Here is a 13,316-nt window from a genome sequence, read left to right as displayed (position 1 = left end):
ATGGTCAGAAAATACATCTTGTGATTTCCATTTTTTTAAGTTAATTCTGTAACCCAGCATGTGGTCTCTTCTGGACAGAGTTGTACATGTAGTTGGAAAAAAATGTACATTCTCGTTGGATAGATTATTCTGTACATTTTAGGTTAGCGTAGTTGATAAGTTTGGTCAAATCTGTGACCTTGATAATTTTCTTTCCAGTTTTCTGTCCTTTAGGCTGCTGATTTTTAATCAGTTTTGTTCAGATTTGACTATATTTGTTTTTATTTTCCTCTGTTTCTAATTGTGTCTTTGTGTGTTGATGACAGACTGAATATTAAGAAATAAGTAGGCGTTTGGTTCAGTGCATTTGGGTCACTAGTAGAATGCCTGCATATCTGAATCTAAATGCCTGACTTGAGTCCCAGCCACTCCATTTCCCATCCAGCTTCCTGTGAATGCACGTCCCGGGAGTTAGCAGATGATGACTCAAGTGGTTTAGTTTCTGCCACACAATTGGGAGACTTCGACTGAATTCTAGGTTCTTGGCTTATCCTGGCACTGCTGTGGTTGTCATGATCTTATGGGAAGTGAGCCAGTGAATGGAAGATCATTGTTTTCTTCTATTTAAGGATGAGGGAAGGAAAACTTGTAGAAATGATATAAGTAGTAGTACTCAGCCTTACCAGGTATTCAGTGTTAAAAAGCATTTGTGATACTTCTTTTATAACATGTTTCTTACCTGAACACAAAATACCCTTGTTCCCCATTCTAGACATTTTTCCTTCCCTTTTCATCCCCAGCAACATTAGTCACAATTCTGTCATCTGTTTTTATACCTATAGCTACAGGTTGCCACTGAATACTTCAAAGAAAAGAAAAATTGAAAATCCTATTTACATCATTATAAGGAACGCAGCTCTGAGTCCTAATTCTCTGCTTTTAATCAGTACATAAAATGAATATAGCCTTTTGGAAGGGTTTTGCTTTTCCCATCTGTTTATATTCCTGTGTTTAGCTCATTAGAGTGAAATTTTAAAACAACTCATATTCATTGGAACGTCTATTAGTTTTATTTTTATTTGAGAGGCAGTTAAAAGACAGAGGTATTTTATCAACTGATTCACTCCTCAAATGCTCACAGTGGCCGGGCCGACAGCATGACCCCCGCGCTTCTTCAGGTGTCCCATGTGGGTACAAGGCCCTGGGCACTTGGGCTATCTGCTGCTTCCCCAGGCCGGTTAGCAGAGAGCTACATGGAAAGTAGAGCAGCAGGACTTTGTGCTGCAGTGTAGATCTTTGTTGTTTAAAGGTCCTAAAAAGGTGTTCACTTGTTTTTCTCCAAAACTTTTTCAGATGTCTGGTTATGTTGTAGTTCTTTAGGATGATGATGACATACGAAGCAACTTAGTTTTTCCGTTCTTTATTTTTCACTTATGTTACCTCCTTTAGCAGCTTCTCAGAGCTCTTTTAACATAATGAATTTTTAAAAACTCTAATGTGAAATATATAGGCATATTAAAAATTGAACTGAAATGTTCATGGCACTACTGTAAATAAGTCACTTTAGTAAGCTTCATAAAACTTGTTATTTTAAAACTGAAAGAAAGCATTTTGAAGTACATATTGTAGAAGTTCTTTTTGGGAATGGGAGAGGGGAAGTAATAGGAGAAGAAAGAAAATTAAAAAGAGGATAGGAGATGTGGTAGTCTGGGCTTGCAGTGTACGTAGGAGATTCCACAGTGCAAAGTTTGATAACCCTAGTCAAGCTTGTCCTGTGTTTCTTTCTTTCTTTTTTTTTTTTTTTTTTTTTAATTCTGGCCCTAGGTCTGCTGTGATGGCTCAATTGGCTAATCTTCCCTCTTTAAGCATTGGGGTCCCATTTGGTGTCGGTTTATGTCCCCGCTGCTCCACTTCCCACCCAGCTCCCTGCCTGTGGCTTGGGAAAGCAGTAGAGGAGGGCCCAAAGGCTTGGGCCCCTGCACCCATATGGGAGACATTGATGAAGCTCCTGGCTCCTGGCTTCAGATTGGCACAGCTCCTGCTGTTGCAACTAGTTGGGAAGTGAACCAACAGAGCTCTCTCTCTGCCTCTCCTGCCATTCTATAAAAGTGCTTTTAAAATAAAAATAAATAAATCTTTTAAAAAAAATCTGGCTTCATTTACTACACAGGGTTAAGTTCATGCACAATGACATGCTAATTCTGTTTAGATGAAAATTATCATGCTGTTCTTGAATAAAAAATTTTTAAAGGAGTTACTTAATTACATCAATTACAAAGATAGAGATATTCCATCCTCTGGTTCACTCCCCACATAGCTGCAGTGGCCAGTGCTGGGCCAAGCTGAAGCCAGAAGGTAGCAGGGGCCTGAGCCCTTGGGCTAGCTTTCTCTGCTTTTCCAAGGCCATCAGTAGGGACCAGCTGGGACACTGGTGGCATCCATATGGGATATTGACATTGTAGATGTAGCTTTTACTTAACTATGCCCAATTTCTCCTTCCCTGAGTTTAATTCACTAGAGAGAAATATTAGATGTCCCAGTAACTTATGTAAGGTGTGGAACTGCTTCCTTAATATGTGTGACACTGTACTTTTTTAAAATAAGATTTATTTTATTTTTATTGGAAAGCAGATATACAAGAGAGGAGGAGAGACCAAGAGGAGGATCTTCAGTCTGATAGTCTACTCCCCAAGTGGCCACAATGGCAAGAGCTAAGCCAGTCCGAAGCCAGGAGCTTCTTGTGGGTGTCCCATGCAGGTGCAGGGTCCCAAGGCTTTAGGCCGTCCTTGACTGCTTTCCCAGGCTACACGCAGGGAGCTGGATGGGAAGTGAGGCCACTGAGATTAGAACCAGCGACCATATGGGATCCTAGTATGTTCAAGAAAAGAACTTTAGCCTCAGGACTATCACGCCTGGCCTGACACTGTACTTCTTAGTAGCTTCTGTTTTCCCCTCGTCCTCTCTTCCCTTTTCCCCTCCCATCAAGCCATTGGGACTATTTATGAAAACTTGAAATTGTTTTCAAAATAGTGTTTTGACTCAAAATATGCATCATTTGTTCATTCTAGGCCATTCACCGATTACATAAATTTTTGTGACACCCTGCAGAGTTCTGTGCCCCTAGTTAACAATCAGGTTTTCTAATTTGCCTTGTATATAATATGTATTGCTAGTGGAAATTTGAGTCTGCTTTGCCTCATGAACTTCTGCCAGTGACAGGATTTTCTTTTGGCTGTGGGAATGTGGAGGTTAGAAACAACACAGCAGCAGGCCAGCTGAGACCTTCATTTGCTGTGTGGAACTGGAGCCTGCAGGGAGCGCTCTCCATACACCCATGCTTTTTTAGCCTCAGGTGTGTTTTCTGTCTGTTTTTAAAGCCAGAAGAAATGATGGACCAAACAGATTCACATTCTCTGTCCAGAAGGGTAAACTTTTTGCTAATGTGTTTACTTCCCAGTACCAGCTGTAGCCTCGAGATTTTCCTGTTTGCAGATTCTGTCTGGTGACACAACCTATGTGAGAGGGTGGTGGAAGTGTGTCTGGAGGTTGTGGCTGAGGAGTGGAACACTTGAGCTTCTTTTCTGTCAGGGTGGTTGTAGTGAACTTGGGTCTCCTGCAAGTTAGGGATCATCTTGAAGGCAAGGTAGGGTTTATGTTCATCTGGAAAACATATTTGAAATATCATGTGGGTTATCTTATTAGTATATTTGATCTAAAATTTGTGTTACTAAGTATTTGCGTTTGTTAATGAAGACTGAGATTTTTTAAATCAAAGAGATGTCTGATGAAAGATGTAAATTTAGAAGTTTGAATTTTTTTTTTTTAATCCTAAACAGGCAGGCAGTAGTTAAAGGTTCTCTTCCACATCCTTTTGCCTTGACGTTATTTGAGGACACATTGTACTGGACTGACTGGAATACACACTCCATCTTGGCTTGCAACAAGCACACTGGCGAGGGTCTGCGTGAGATCCATTCTAACATCTTCTCTCCCATGGATATACACGCCTTCAGCCAAAAGCGACAGCCAAATGGTAAGTGATCTTGATGTTTATATTGCAAGTAGGAACAGCTGTGTAGCACTCTAGTGTCTGGCTTTAGTGAGGGTCAGGCAGAGGGAGGATACAGTCAAAGGTGATGGGGCAGAATAGAAAGGAATAAAGGCATCAAAATAGAATTTAGGTTAGGCCTGGGACGAAGGCCTTTGTAGCTGATGACTGTCAATACAGAGTACTTCAGCCCTTTTACAAGGCAAGGAGTTAAGGAGGTGAAGAGGAAAGGAATACATTAAAAATTAAGATATCTTATATGCTAAGCTTATACAAAAGTACGTTCTTGTTCATATTCTTTTTCAGAGTGTTTTTATATGTTTATGAAACATTTTTTTTTAATAGAAGCACCTTAGTCTAGCTGGTGAGTTTAAATACCTTAGTTGCTGAATAAAGTAACTGTTGAAGCCTTTATGTGGCTGTCCCACCTCTTTTTTTACCCCCTTAGTTTTGTTTCTGTTTCTGGTCAACTTTTACAATAATTTGGACTGTGACTGCAGACAACCAGTTGTTGTAAAATAGGATGGGGATTAGATTTAAAAGGAATATGAGAATGTGAAGTGTTTGGCACTTGTATGTAAATAAATGCCTGGCATGTGTTCGAATATATTTCAGATTGTGTTCCATAGCCAAGAATGACAAGGCATTGCATTGTGTTTTCCTTTGTCTCAGTTCTTTCCAGTTTGGAGGAGATAATCAAATATTAAATGTTATACTGCAGTCTGATGATCTTAGCCCGTAAAAATGGTTTCTATGTGTGTGTTACTCTTTTGGAAGAAAAAAATGTTTGTCCCTCATGGGTTTAGCCCTTAGGAAAAATTAATTTTTCTTTCTTTCTTTCTTTCTTTCTTTCTCTTTCTTTCTTTCTTTCTTTCTTTCTTTCTTTCTTTCTTTCTTTCTTTCTTTCTTTCTTTCTTTCTTTCTTTCTTTCTTTCTATGGCACTGTTGATTGTACTTTACTAGTTCAAGATTTTGCACTTACCTTTGACATGATTCCCTTCATTTTTCATATTGTTAGTTTCTATTTTACATTAATTTGTGTGTGTGTGTGAGTTTTGATTGCATCCCTTTTGCAATGTTCCTACCAATATATTCATTGATTTGTTTTTTCTACTCTTCACTTCTCTTTTTTGGTCAATTCTGTTTATCCTTTCTATGTGAATCTTTCCAAAGCGTGTATTATCAGCATTCTCAGTCCTTCCCTTGGCTGTCGGTGCCCTGCGCTACATCCTGTTGCCACTCTGCAGTCCTTGAGCTTCAGTTGCATGTTCAGCAGAGAACCCCTCACTTGCACTTCTGTTCACTGCATCATGTGACCCAGTGTGCGTACAGCATAAGGCCTTGCCATGCTTGATGTGTCCTCTTTGTTGTTGTTAGTCATCAGGGCTGCTGTCAGCATCTGCAGCTTCCACGAAGCCTTTCTTAGACTGCAGTGATCCCTCCTCCCCCATTGGTATTTATAGTTGGTGCTGTGCATGACAGTGTTTAGTTTCATTGTTTTGTATTTTCTGGTTTTATTGTTTGTTAATTTTGGTTTGCTGGCTAAATTATCAGCACTTTTAGAGCAAGAATCACCTACTTGACTCTTACTTGTTCCTCTTTGGTTACAGAGTACTAAGTAAATTCTCACTGATCAATTCCCTTCCTTGCAGATGGGTTTGTAATGAAGCATTTGGATGAAACTGTTAATAATTTTGGTTTATCACATTTGCTTGTGTTATGGTTGTTAACCTTTGTTTATTCAGAGTAAGGGAGGTAAGGGAGGTATAATTGTTGGTATTAATCAATGTGCTTTGTATTTGGCAGCTACTAACCCATGTGGCATTGATAATGGTGGTTGTTCCCATTTGTGTTTGATGTCTCCAGTCAAGCCTTTCTATCAGTGTGCTTGTCCAACTGGGGTCAAACTCCTGGAGAATGGAAAAACCTGCAAAGATGGTAAGACCGATATCGTATCAATATATATATATATATATTTTTTTTTACAATTGAAATTCTAAATGATTTATTACTTTGGCATATTCTGCTTAGAAAAAATGCTTAGCTGCCGTATCTTTTCTCCATTGATTTCATAGTCATTTATTGATGTCACAATTGATTCCTATGAAAATGAATATTACCTCTCATAAAGAATGCCTGTTTAGGGCCTAGTAATGTGGCATGGTGGAGTAAGACACCACCTGCAGCACCAGCATCCCATGTGGGTCTATGTCCCCACTGACTGTAGTACTTGTGATACAGACCCTTACTAATGTCCTGGAGAAAGCAAAGGAAGATGACCCCAAATGCTTGGGCCCCTGCCACCTGCATGGGAGACCAGGATGAAACTCCTGGCTTCATTCTGGCTCTGTTCTTGTCGCTGTGGCCATCTGGGGAGTGAAGTCTGTTGCTCGCTTGCTCTATTTTTCTGCCTTTTAAGTAAGGTAACAATTGCAAATAAAGAGCCTGTGTGGAAGGGAAAATGTTTATTAAACTTGTAGCTACAAAGAATATCATGGGATAGATGTATTTTCAAATGGTTGAAGAATTTTTAAGTTGGTTTTGTATGACAAGTGATTTCAGCAGTAGAAGAAAAAATTCGCACAGTATTATACCGTCCTTATTTTTCCACTGAGCCACCACACTTTGCTGCTGCTTGTTTGTCTTAGCTCCCTGTAAGCAGGTTGTGAGAAGAGCACTGCTGTAGGATTTTTCAGGGATGTTTTGGTTGGGAGGAATAGCAGTTCTTTTCTGTCTCTGTGATGAGGAAGTCACTCTTGTGACTTTCCCTGTGGGTCCTCATCTGGTTCTGTAGCAACCAGCGAGGCCTGGTAAGAACATTGTTGTGGTTAGCAGTGGCTTCTTTATGGAACCCTGAGAAGCAGGAGCCTTCGTTTCAGAGAATGTTAAGAGAGTTCCTGGCAGGGGGGTCAAGGAGTCAGAGCTGTGGAATGGAGGCTGTGTACAGGTTGTTTGTTAGGAGTTGGCATTGATAAATTATCCTCCTAGTCAAAGGTGAAGCTGGCCGACTCTTGTCAGACGGTTTCCATGGCAAACGATAATTTGGTTTCAATTTAAAACAAAAGGTTTTTGTAATGTTGCTTTTTTTTTTTTTTTTTGCTTAAAAATGTAGTCTGACTTTGAGAACTAGAGGGTTTATTTTAATAGTAGTGGTCTGTCTGCTCCCTTATGGCAGGACAAATGTACACATTTAACCAATTTTGAATTTCAGGTGTACATTTAGCAAGTTCTGTCCTTTAGCTAATTACACTGTTTTGATCCCCTTGCTCAAATTAACAGCTCTATGACTTATTTGCTTGCAAAGTTTTGGCTGGTTTCTCTTGGTAGTTAGCAGGGGCAGTGATTGTTCAAATGGATTCCGACTTCTTGCCTGCTACAGCGCTGTGGGCTGTGTTTTCTTCTCGCTACAGTTCATTTGTAATTAGTCTCAGAGTCAAATAGCTGATGTTGAAAGTTTTTCAACTACAATTCCAGATTGGTGCTTGAAGTATTTTCTTTTGGACTCATTTCGTTGGCTGAGAATGTTTTCTTGCTCTTTTAATTGTCTATTTTTTTTCCTTTGTTAATTTCTTATAGTTAGATCCTTTTTTTTTGTTGTTTATGGAAAATGAAAACAAAAAGTTGTGCTTACTGTCTTCCTTGTCAGCTGTGTTCATATTGCATCCGTATTAAATTAGAGCATGAATAAATAGATTTGATTTAGAACTCAGCCGAATAAAAATTGAAAAATAATTTTTAATAACAGTGTATTGGTTGATATTTCTTGACTGCTTCATACTTAGTATCTGTTTCTTATTTTTCTTCTTTAATTCGCACAGCAACCTTGTGACTGTTTTTCTTTGTTTGGATAGCTTTCCTGAGACATAATTTACATACTATAAAATCCATTGATGGCAAGGGTTCGGTTTAATTATTTTTTAGTGCATTTTGAAGTTAAGCCTCCATCGGCAGAATCCAGTTCCCTAACATTCTCATCAGTCCCAAATGTTCTTACTCTAGATTTCTTATTCTTTTAAAACATTTTTTGAACAGAGGATCTATATCCTACGTTTCCTTCCTTCTTTAGTACTCCACTGTTTAGCGTTGTAGTCATTAGTTGTTACACCTTTAAAAAACCATGAATTCCAGGGGCTAAGTGATGAATGAAACCAGAAACTGTATCATAATTTGATTTTGGAGAAGTTGAGCTCTTATAGTTGGACATCATAGTGGACTCGTCTTATTTCTATATGTTACTTTGCATTTCCTCCCTTGAAATAACTAATACCCTTTCAGAGTCATGTATCAGTTCCTGAAAAAGTTTACATTCTTTGAAAGATTAAATTTTGCTTGTATCTTTCAAATTATTTCTTTTTATTTTGCTTTGTTTTAGGTGCCACTGAATTGCTACTTTTAGCCCGAAGGACAGACTTGAGGCGCATTTCCTTAGATACACCAGATTTTACAGACATTGTCCTCCAGTTAGAAGATATCCGCCATGCCATTGCCATAGATTATGATCCTGTGGAAGGCTATATCTACTGGACTGATGATGAAGTGAAGGCCATACGCCGCTCTTTCATCGATGGATCTGGTAGTCAATTCGTGGTCACTGCTCAAATAACTCATCCTGATGGCATTGCTGTTGACTGGGTTGCAAGAAATCTTTATTGGACAGACACTGGCACTGATCGGATAGAAGTGACAAGGCTAAATGGAACCATGAGGAAGATCTTGATTTCAGAGGACTTAGAGGAACCCCGGGCTATTGTGTTAGATCCTGTGGTTGGGTAAGAAAGCTTTTATTAGTAAATCCATCTGATGTTTCTGTTTTCTGTAGGTGCCTATAGAAACATTGACTAAGATAACATGAAATACTTAAACGAAGTACATACTGATGTGCAGTAAACAGTTGTCTGATGACTGTCAATTTTAGTATATGTTAATTGGAATAAAATTTCAAGTGAAAGAATTACTAGTTTCAGAATTCTTTATCATTCCTAGAACATTTAATCTCATTCTGTTTTCAGTGCTTATAGTAATAATATATCTGACTTTATGTTTCTTTATATGATGTTTCTTTAACTTATTTTCCATATACTTCTGTAGGTACATGTATTGGACTGACTGGGGAGAAATACCAAAAATTGAGCGAGCAGCTCTGGATGGTTCAGACCGAGTAGTATTGGTTAACACTTCTCTTGGTTGGCCAAATGGTTTAGCCTTGGATTATGATGAAGGCAAAATATACTGGGGAGATGCCAAAACAGACAAAATTGAGGTTTGTTTCTTGCTTTTTCATTTTAAAGCTGGTTTTATAAAGACTTCTGAGTTGGTTATGATCTGATGTGTATATGCTACACTCTTAACCATTTTGTCTAAGATCTTTTACAGAAATTTTACTTAACCCAAGTAGTTGTATGGGTGCTTTATTGTCTTCCACCTAATCCCAGGATTTTTTAGTTGTATTGATATGAGAAATTGGTGTTCATCTATTTCTAATTTTAAAAACTTGATTAAATGATTTGACTCATTTTGAATAAACCCAAATTTCCTTAGAGACACAGTAAAATGGTAAAAGTTCTAAAATGGAATTGCTGACAGTACTACATTAGGAAAAACACAAAATCATATTCTGTGTGTATGTATGTGTATTTTGTTTTTATCACTATTGATGTTGGGGATAAGTGGTATGGTGTACTAAAATATTAAGATGGTTACATGGAAATAATTTTTAAATTAATTTATGGACTGAATGGGTGAGATTGATTAACCAAAACTTGGAAGCTATTTACAAAGTGAGTAAGTTTGTGGCAGTGATGTTTTGTAAATAGCATATATCCTTGATATTGACTGTGAAATCTAAAATTCACAGGGTTACATTGTTGGATAGGTCTTGTTGATTGCAAAGGTAAGACAGAGCTAGGAACTGATTTTCCTTGGAGGATAGATGACTTCATGTATAAGGAATGGCTCTTCAGAGACCTACTTACTGCACATACATCTAATGGATAGAAAGCTTCAGCTGTAACACAGTAAGGTAATTCTGAGAAGTGCCAAGGACTCAGAATAATGATTTAAACGGTCTTCCTTCCAGAATGGAAACTTGGACTAGAGGAAGCCCATTAGTATTCCAGCAGACTCAAACACTGAAAGCAGTCTCTTTTTCTTGCAGCTGGTTCCCATTAATAGAAAATTTTGCATAGACTATATAAATTTTCTCCCTATTCACAGCACCTTTTAAAATATACAAATTAACATTAACATTTGAATCTTTAACAACCAGAGTTCAGTGCTAATGAGATAAAGGTTATGTATTTTCAGACAGGCTCTTGGCTTCATTGGTGCCTGCTTAAGTATGAATTGCCCATCTAATTCCAATCAGTTGATGCGCTTTTTTTCCCCCTGTGGTTGATTTGCTAAAGACTGTACATGAATGTATAGGTATTACCACTATTGGAAAAATAATTTAAGACCACGTGGCCCAGGAGAATTTCTGTAGCAGTAAAATTTACGTATGTGAAGAGCATCTGATTGGTTGTTTTTTTGCAGCTTACTATGACTGATAGCTTGAGAAAAGAAGTATTTGTTTCTTAGTGGAAATTTTGCATGACTTGCTTCTTCATGTGTGTTTAATACAATAATTCTGGGGGATTCAGATAAAGAAATGAGAGTTTCTGTGTAATTGTTTAATAATAAAAGTGAATATACATGTAATATGTGCTGTTGATTAAATAGGATCCATTTTCTCTGTGCATTGAGGGAAGAAGATCTTAATATCTGCCTGGTTTTCTGGTTTCTGAGCTGTGTATCCAGCGGTGTCGGTTATCTCCTCTTCTTTGCTTCTTCTCTGAGTGCTTCTAGAAACCTTAAAACTGCCATTCAGATCCACCTTTCTTCTTCCAGATGGTCCGGGTCATAATTGCTACTTGTCCTTTGTCTTCTCTTAGGCTGTTTGGTACTGTTGGTGAATTCACTTTCTGTGGTCCTGTACAGTCACAGATCATCCCTTCCCCTGGAGCCTCTCCTACAGCTTTACTCCTTGGGCTTCAGTGCTTTTGTGAGTTTCGTTTCAGACACACCTCTGGCGAGTGGGAAGGGCAGATGCTGTTACTTACTCCCTTCTTAATGATGTGTAAGACCCTGGTTTGTAGCAAATGAAGGAAAGTGTGCAGCTTTTTGTATAAGTTAATCTTATATGTGTCCCATCTGCTTTGGTTCCCTTATAGAAGTTTCCCAGCTTTTGTCATGCTAAACAGTGAAAGCCATTTTACTGTGTAACCATAAGAAAATATCAGATTGTAGGTTATCACAATTTTGTTGTCTTCTAAAAGACTTAAGGGTTTATTGGAGATCAAATTGATCTGTGTTTGCAGCACATTTGGAAATAAAAGATAGTTATTCAGTTATGTCACAGTGTAAGACAGCATGCTCAAGTGCTTTGGATGGATCACATGGTAAGAATGAATTGTCATTCATTTTATGTGGCTCGCTGCCTCAATGGAGATTCCTAAGACTGGTTTTTTTATTCTCTTTGTAGGTAGTAATGTTTCTAGCCAACTCTGTTAAGGAGATAGTATAATGTTTATAGGAAGTGCTCAGCCCTGAATTTCAGGCTTAATGTTATTACTTTGCAGAATTGTTAAGAGAAGTATAATAGCTTTATAATTAGCTTCTATGAAGAGGATGGGACATGGGCCTTAAAACTCTTGTGAGGGCAGATATTTGGCACAGTGGTTGTGTTACTATTTGGGGTACTTGCATTCCATGTTGAAATTCTTGGTTTTGTATCACAGTTCATTTCCAGTCCAGCTTCCAGCCAATGCACACCTGAGAAACAGCAAGTTCAAGTAGTTGGATCTCCCTGTCGGAGACTTGGGTTGAGTTCAGGGTTCATGGCTTTGGCCTGACCCAGCTCTAGCTGCTGGGAAGTGAACCAGTGGATTGAAAAGATATCTGTAAATATCTCTTTCTCTGCCTTTAAGATAAATAAATTTTAAAAATACTGAAATAAAAAAGATAGTTGCAGCTGCTACTTTTAATATTAAAATGTCTGTTAGGATTTATCTATTTGGAAATCTGTCTGCTTTCTCTGCTTTAAAAGCGGATGGCCACAAATCTGTAGGTACTGTTTAAGGTTTTTGGTGGTACTTGTGTGTCGGCTTCTTGTTCATTATACTATCTTCTTCATTACATACTATGAACAAGCATTCTAATTTATTATCTTCACTGTGTTCCTGAATCTGATAGTTTTCCTATAGTATTCTGGAACCTCACAATAATAAATGCTAAAATATTAGCAGGCAGAATAATTGACATTTTTTTTCTGGCAGGTGAAACATCAGAAATCCTTCGTTTCTACATTATGTTCTCCTGCAATAAAAAGAATGGATTTATATCTCATATTCTTGGTTATGTTTCACTGCCAAAGACATCTGTTGGCACCTGGTACTGCTTACCAATGGCAGAGACAGCATTGATAATCTAAAAATCTGAGTGTTTCTTGTGATGATATAAAATGAAGAATGCTTTTCTTACTGTGTTTTAACTGACAAAATTAGTATGTTTTAAACACTGATTTTATTGAAAATAATGTTTAATAATGTTATTGATAGTAACAGGTACATGTTTCAGAGTTCATTTTCTCTGTGTACTTTTTGTTTCAGTCTTCCCCTCCCTCGTTTTATTTCTGAGCTTGGCTCACAGGGCAGCAGTACTTGGTAGTTAGAGGTAAAAAGAGAACTTTTCCTGTCTACTTTAAGGGCATGTGGATTCATTTTAAATCTTAGTGTTAAGTTTCCCTACTTCAGAGGACACACTAGCCATAGATAGTTTTGTCCAGATCTAATTATACCTGGCACAACTTTGTAGGAAAACAGAAACAAAGGTTACTAGAACCCCTGGTACCAAGAAATTGTGAATAAAGAGGGTATTATTGTGTATGCTGTGTGCTGAAAACTTGGCATTTGGTGAATATTCTGTTTCATATTCTAAGCCTGAAATTGCAGGGCTGCATTTTCCTCTGATGGTGACTTCCTCTGTTTTATCAATATCCTAATAAGGAAATTTATTTCCCAAGTATTCGTGTTTCTTTTTATAAAGGAGTTTCTTTGTCTTGTATCTGTAACCCATGTGTATTGTGAAAGCCTGTCAAGAAACACAAGGGCCTTTTTATAATGATTTCCTTCCCCAATGTTGGTTTCTAAGATTAGAAACTCTTTAATAAATTATAATAAAACAATTATCTATTGTTGAGATAGCCCTTTTGATTATGACAGGTGTTAGCAAGAACTTCCTTTTGAATATTTGC

The 13,316-nt window shown here is 37.8% G+C and overlaps 1 protein-coding gene across 1 annotated transcript in view; it reads left to right on the top strand.

The window, feature by feature from the left end:
• The window catches only part of LRP6 (LDL receptor related protein 6), a 111,282-nt gene that overhangs the window by 53,658 nt on the left and 44,308 nt on the right, over nt 1-13,316 (top strand). Inside the window, exons 5-8 of the mRNA XM_040966960.1 lie at nt 3,816-4,012; nt 5,834-5,965; nt 8,400-8,796; nt 9,116-9,287. Of these exons, the coding sequence (XP_040822894.1) occupies nt 3,816-4,012; nt 5,834-5,965; nt 8,400-8,796; nt 9,116-9,287 (898 nt within the window). The remainder of the gene's footprint in view (nt 1-3,815; nt 4,013-5,833; nt 5,966-8,399; nt 8,797-9,115; nt 9,288-13,316) is intronic.

The sequence above is a fragment of the Ochotona curzoniae genome, unplaced genomic scaffold (assembly GCF_017591425.1).
Source record: "Ochotona curzoniae isolate NIBS_2020 unplaced genomic scaffold, NIBS_Ocur_1.0 contig_1482, whole genome shotgun sequence".
Taxonomy (NCBI): Eukaryota; Metazoa; Chordata; class Mammalia; order Lagomorpha; family Ochotonidae; genus Ochotona; species Ochotona curzoniae.
This window is presented reverse-complemented; position numbering and strand designations above follow the sequence as displayed.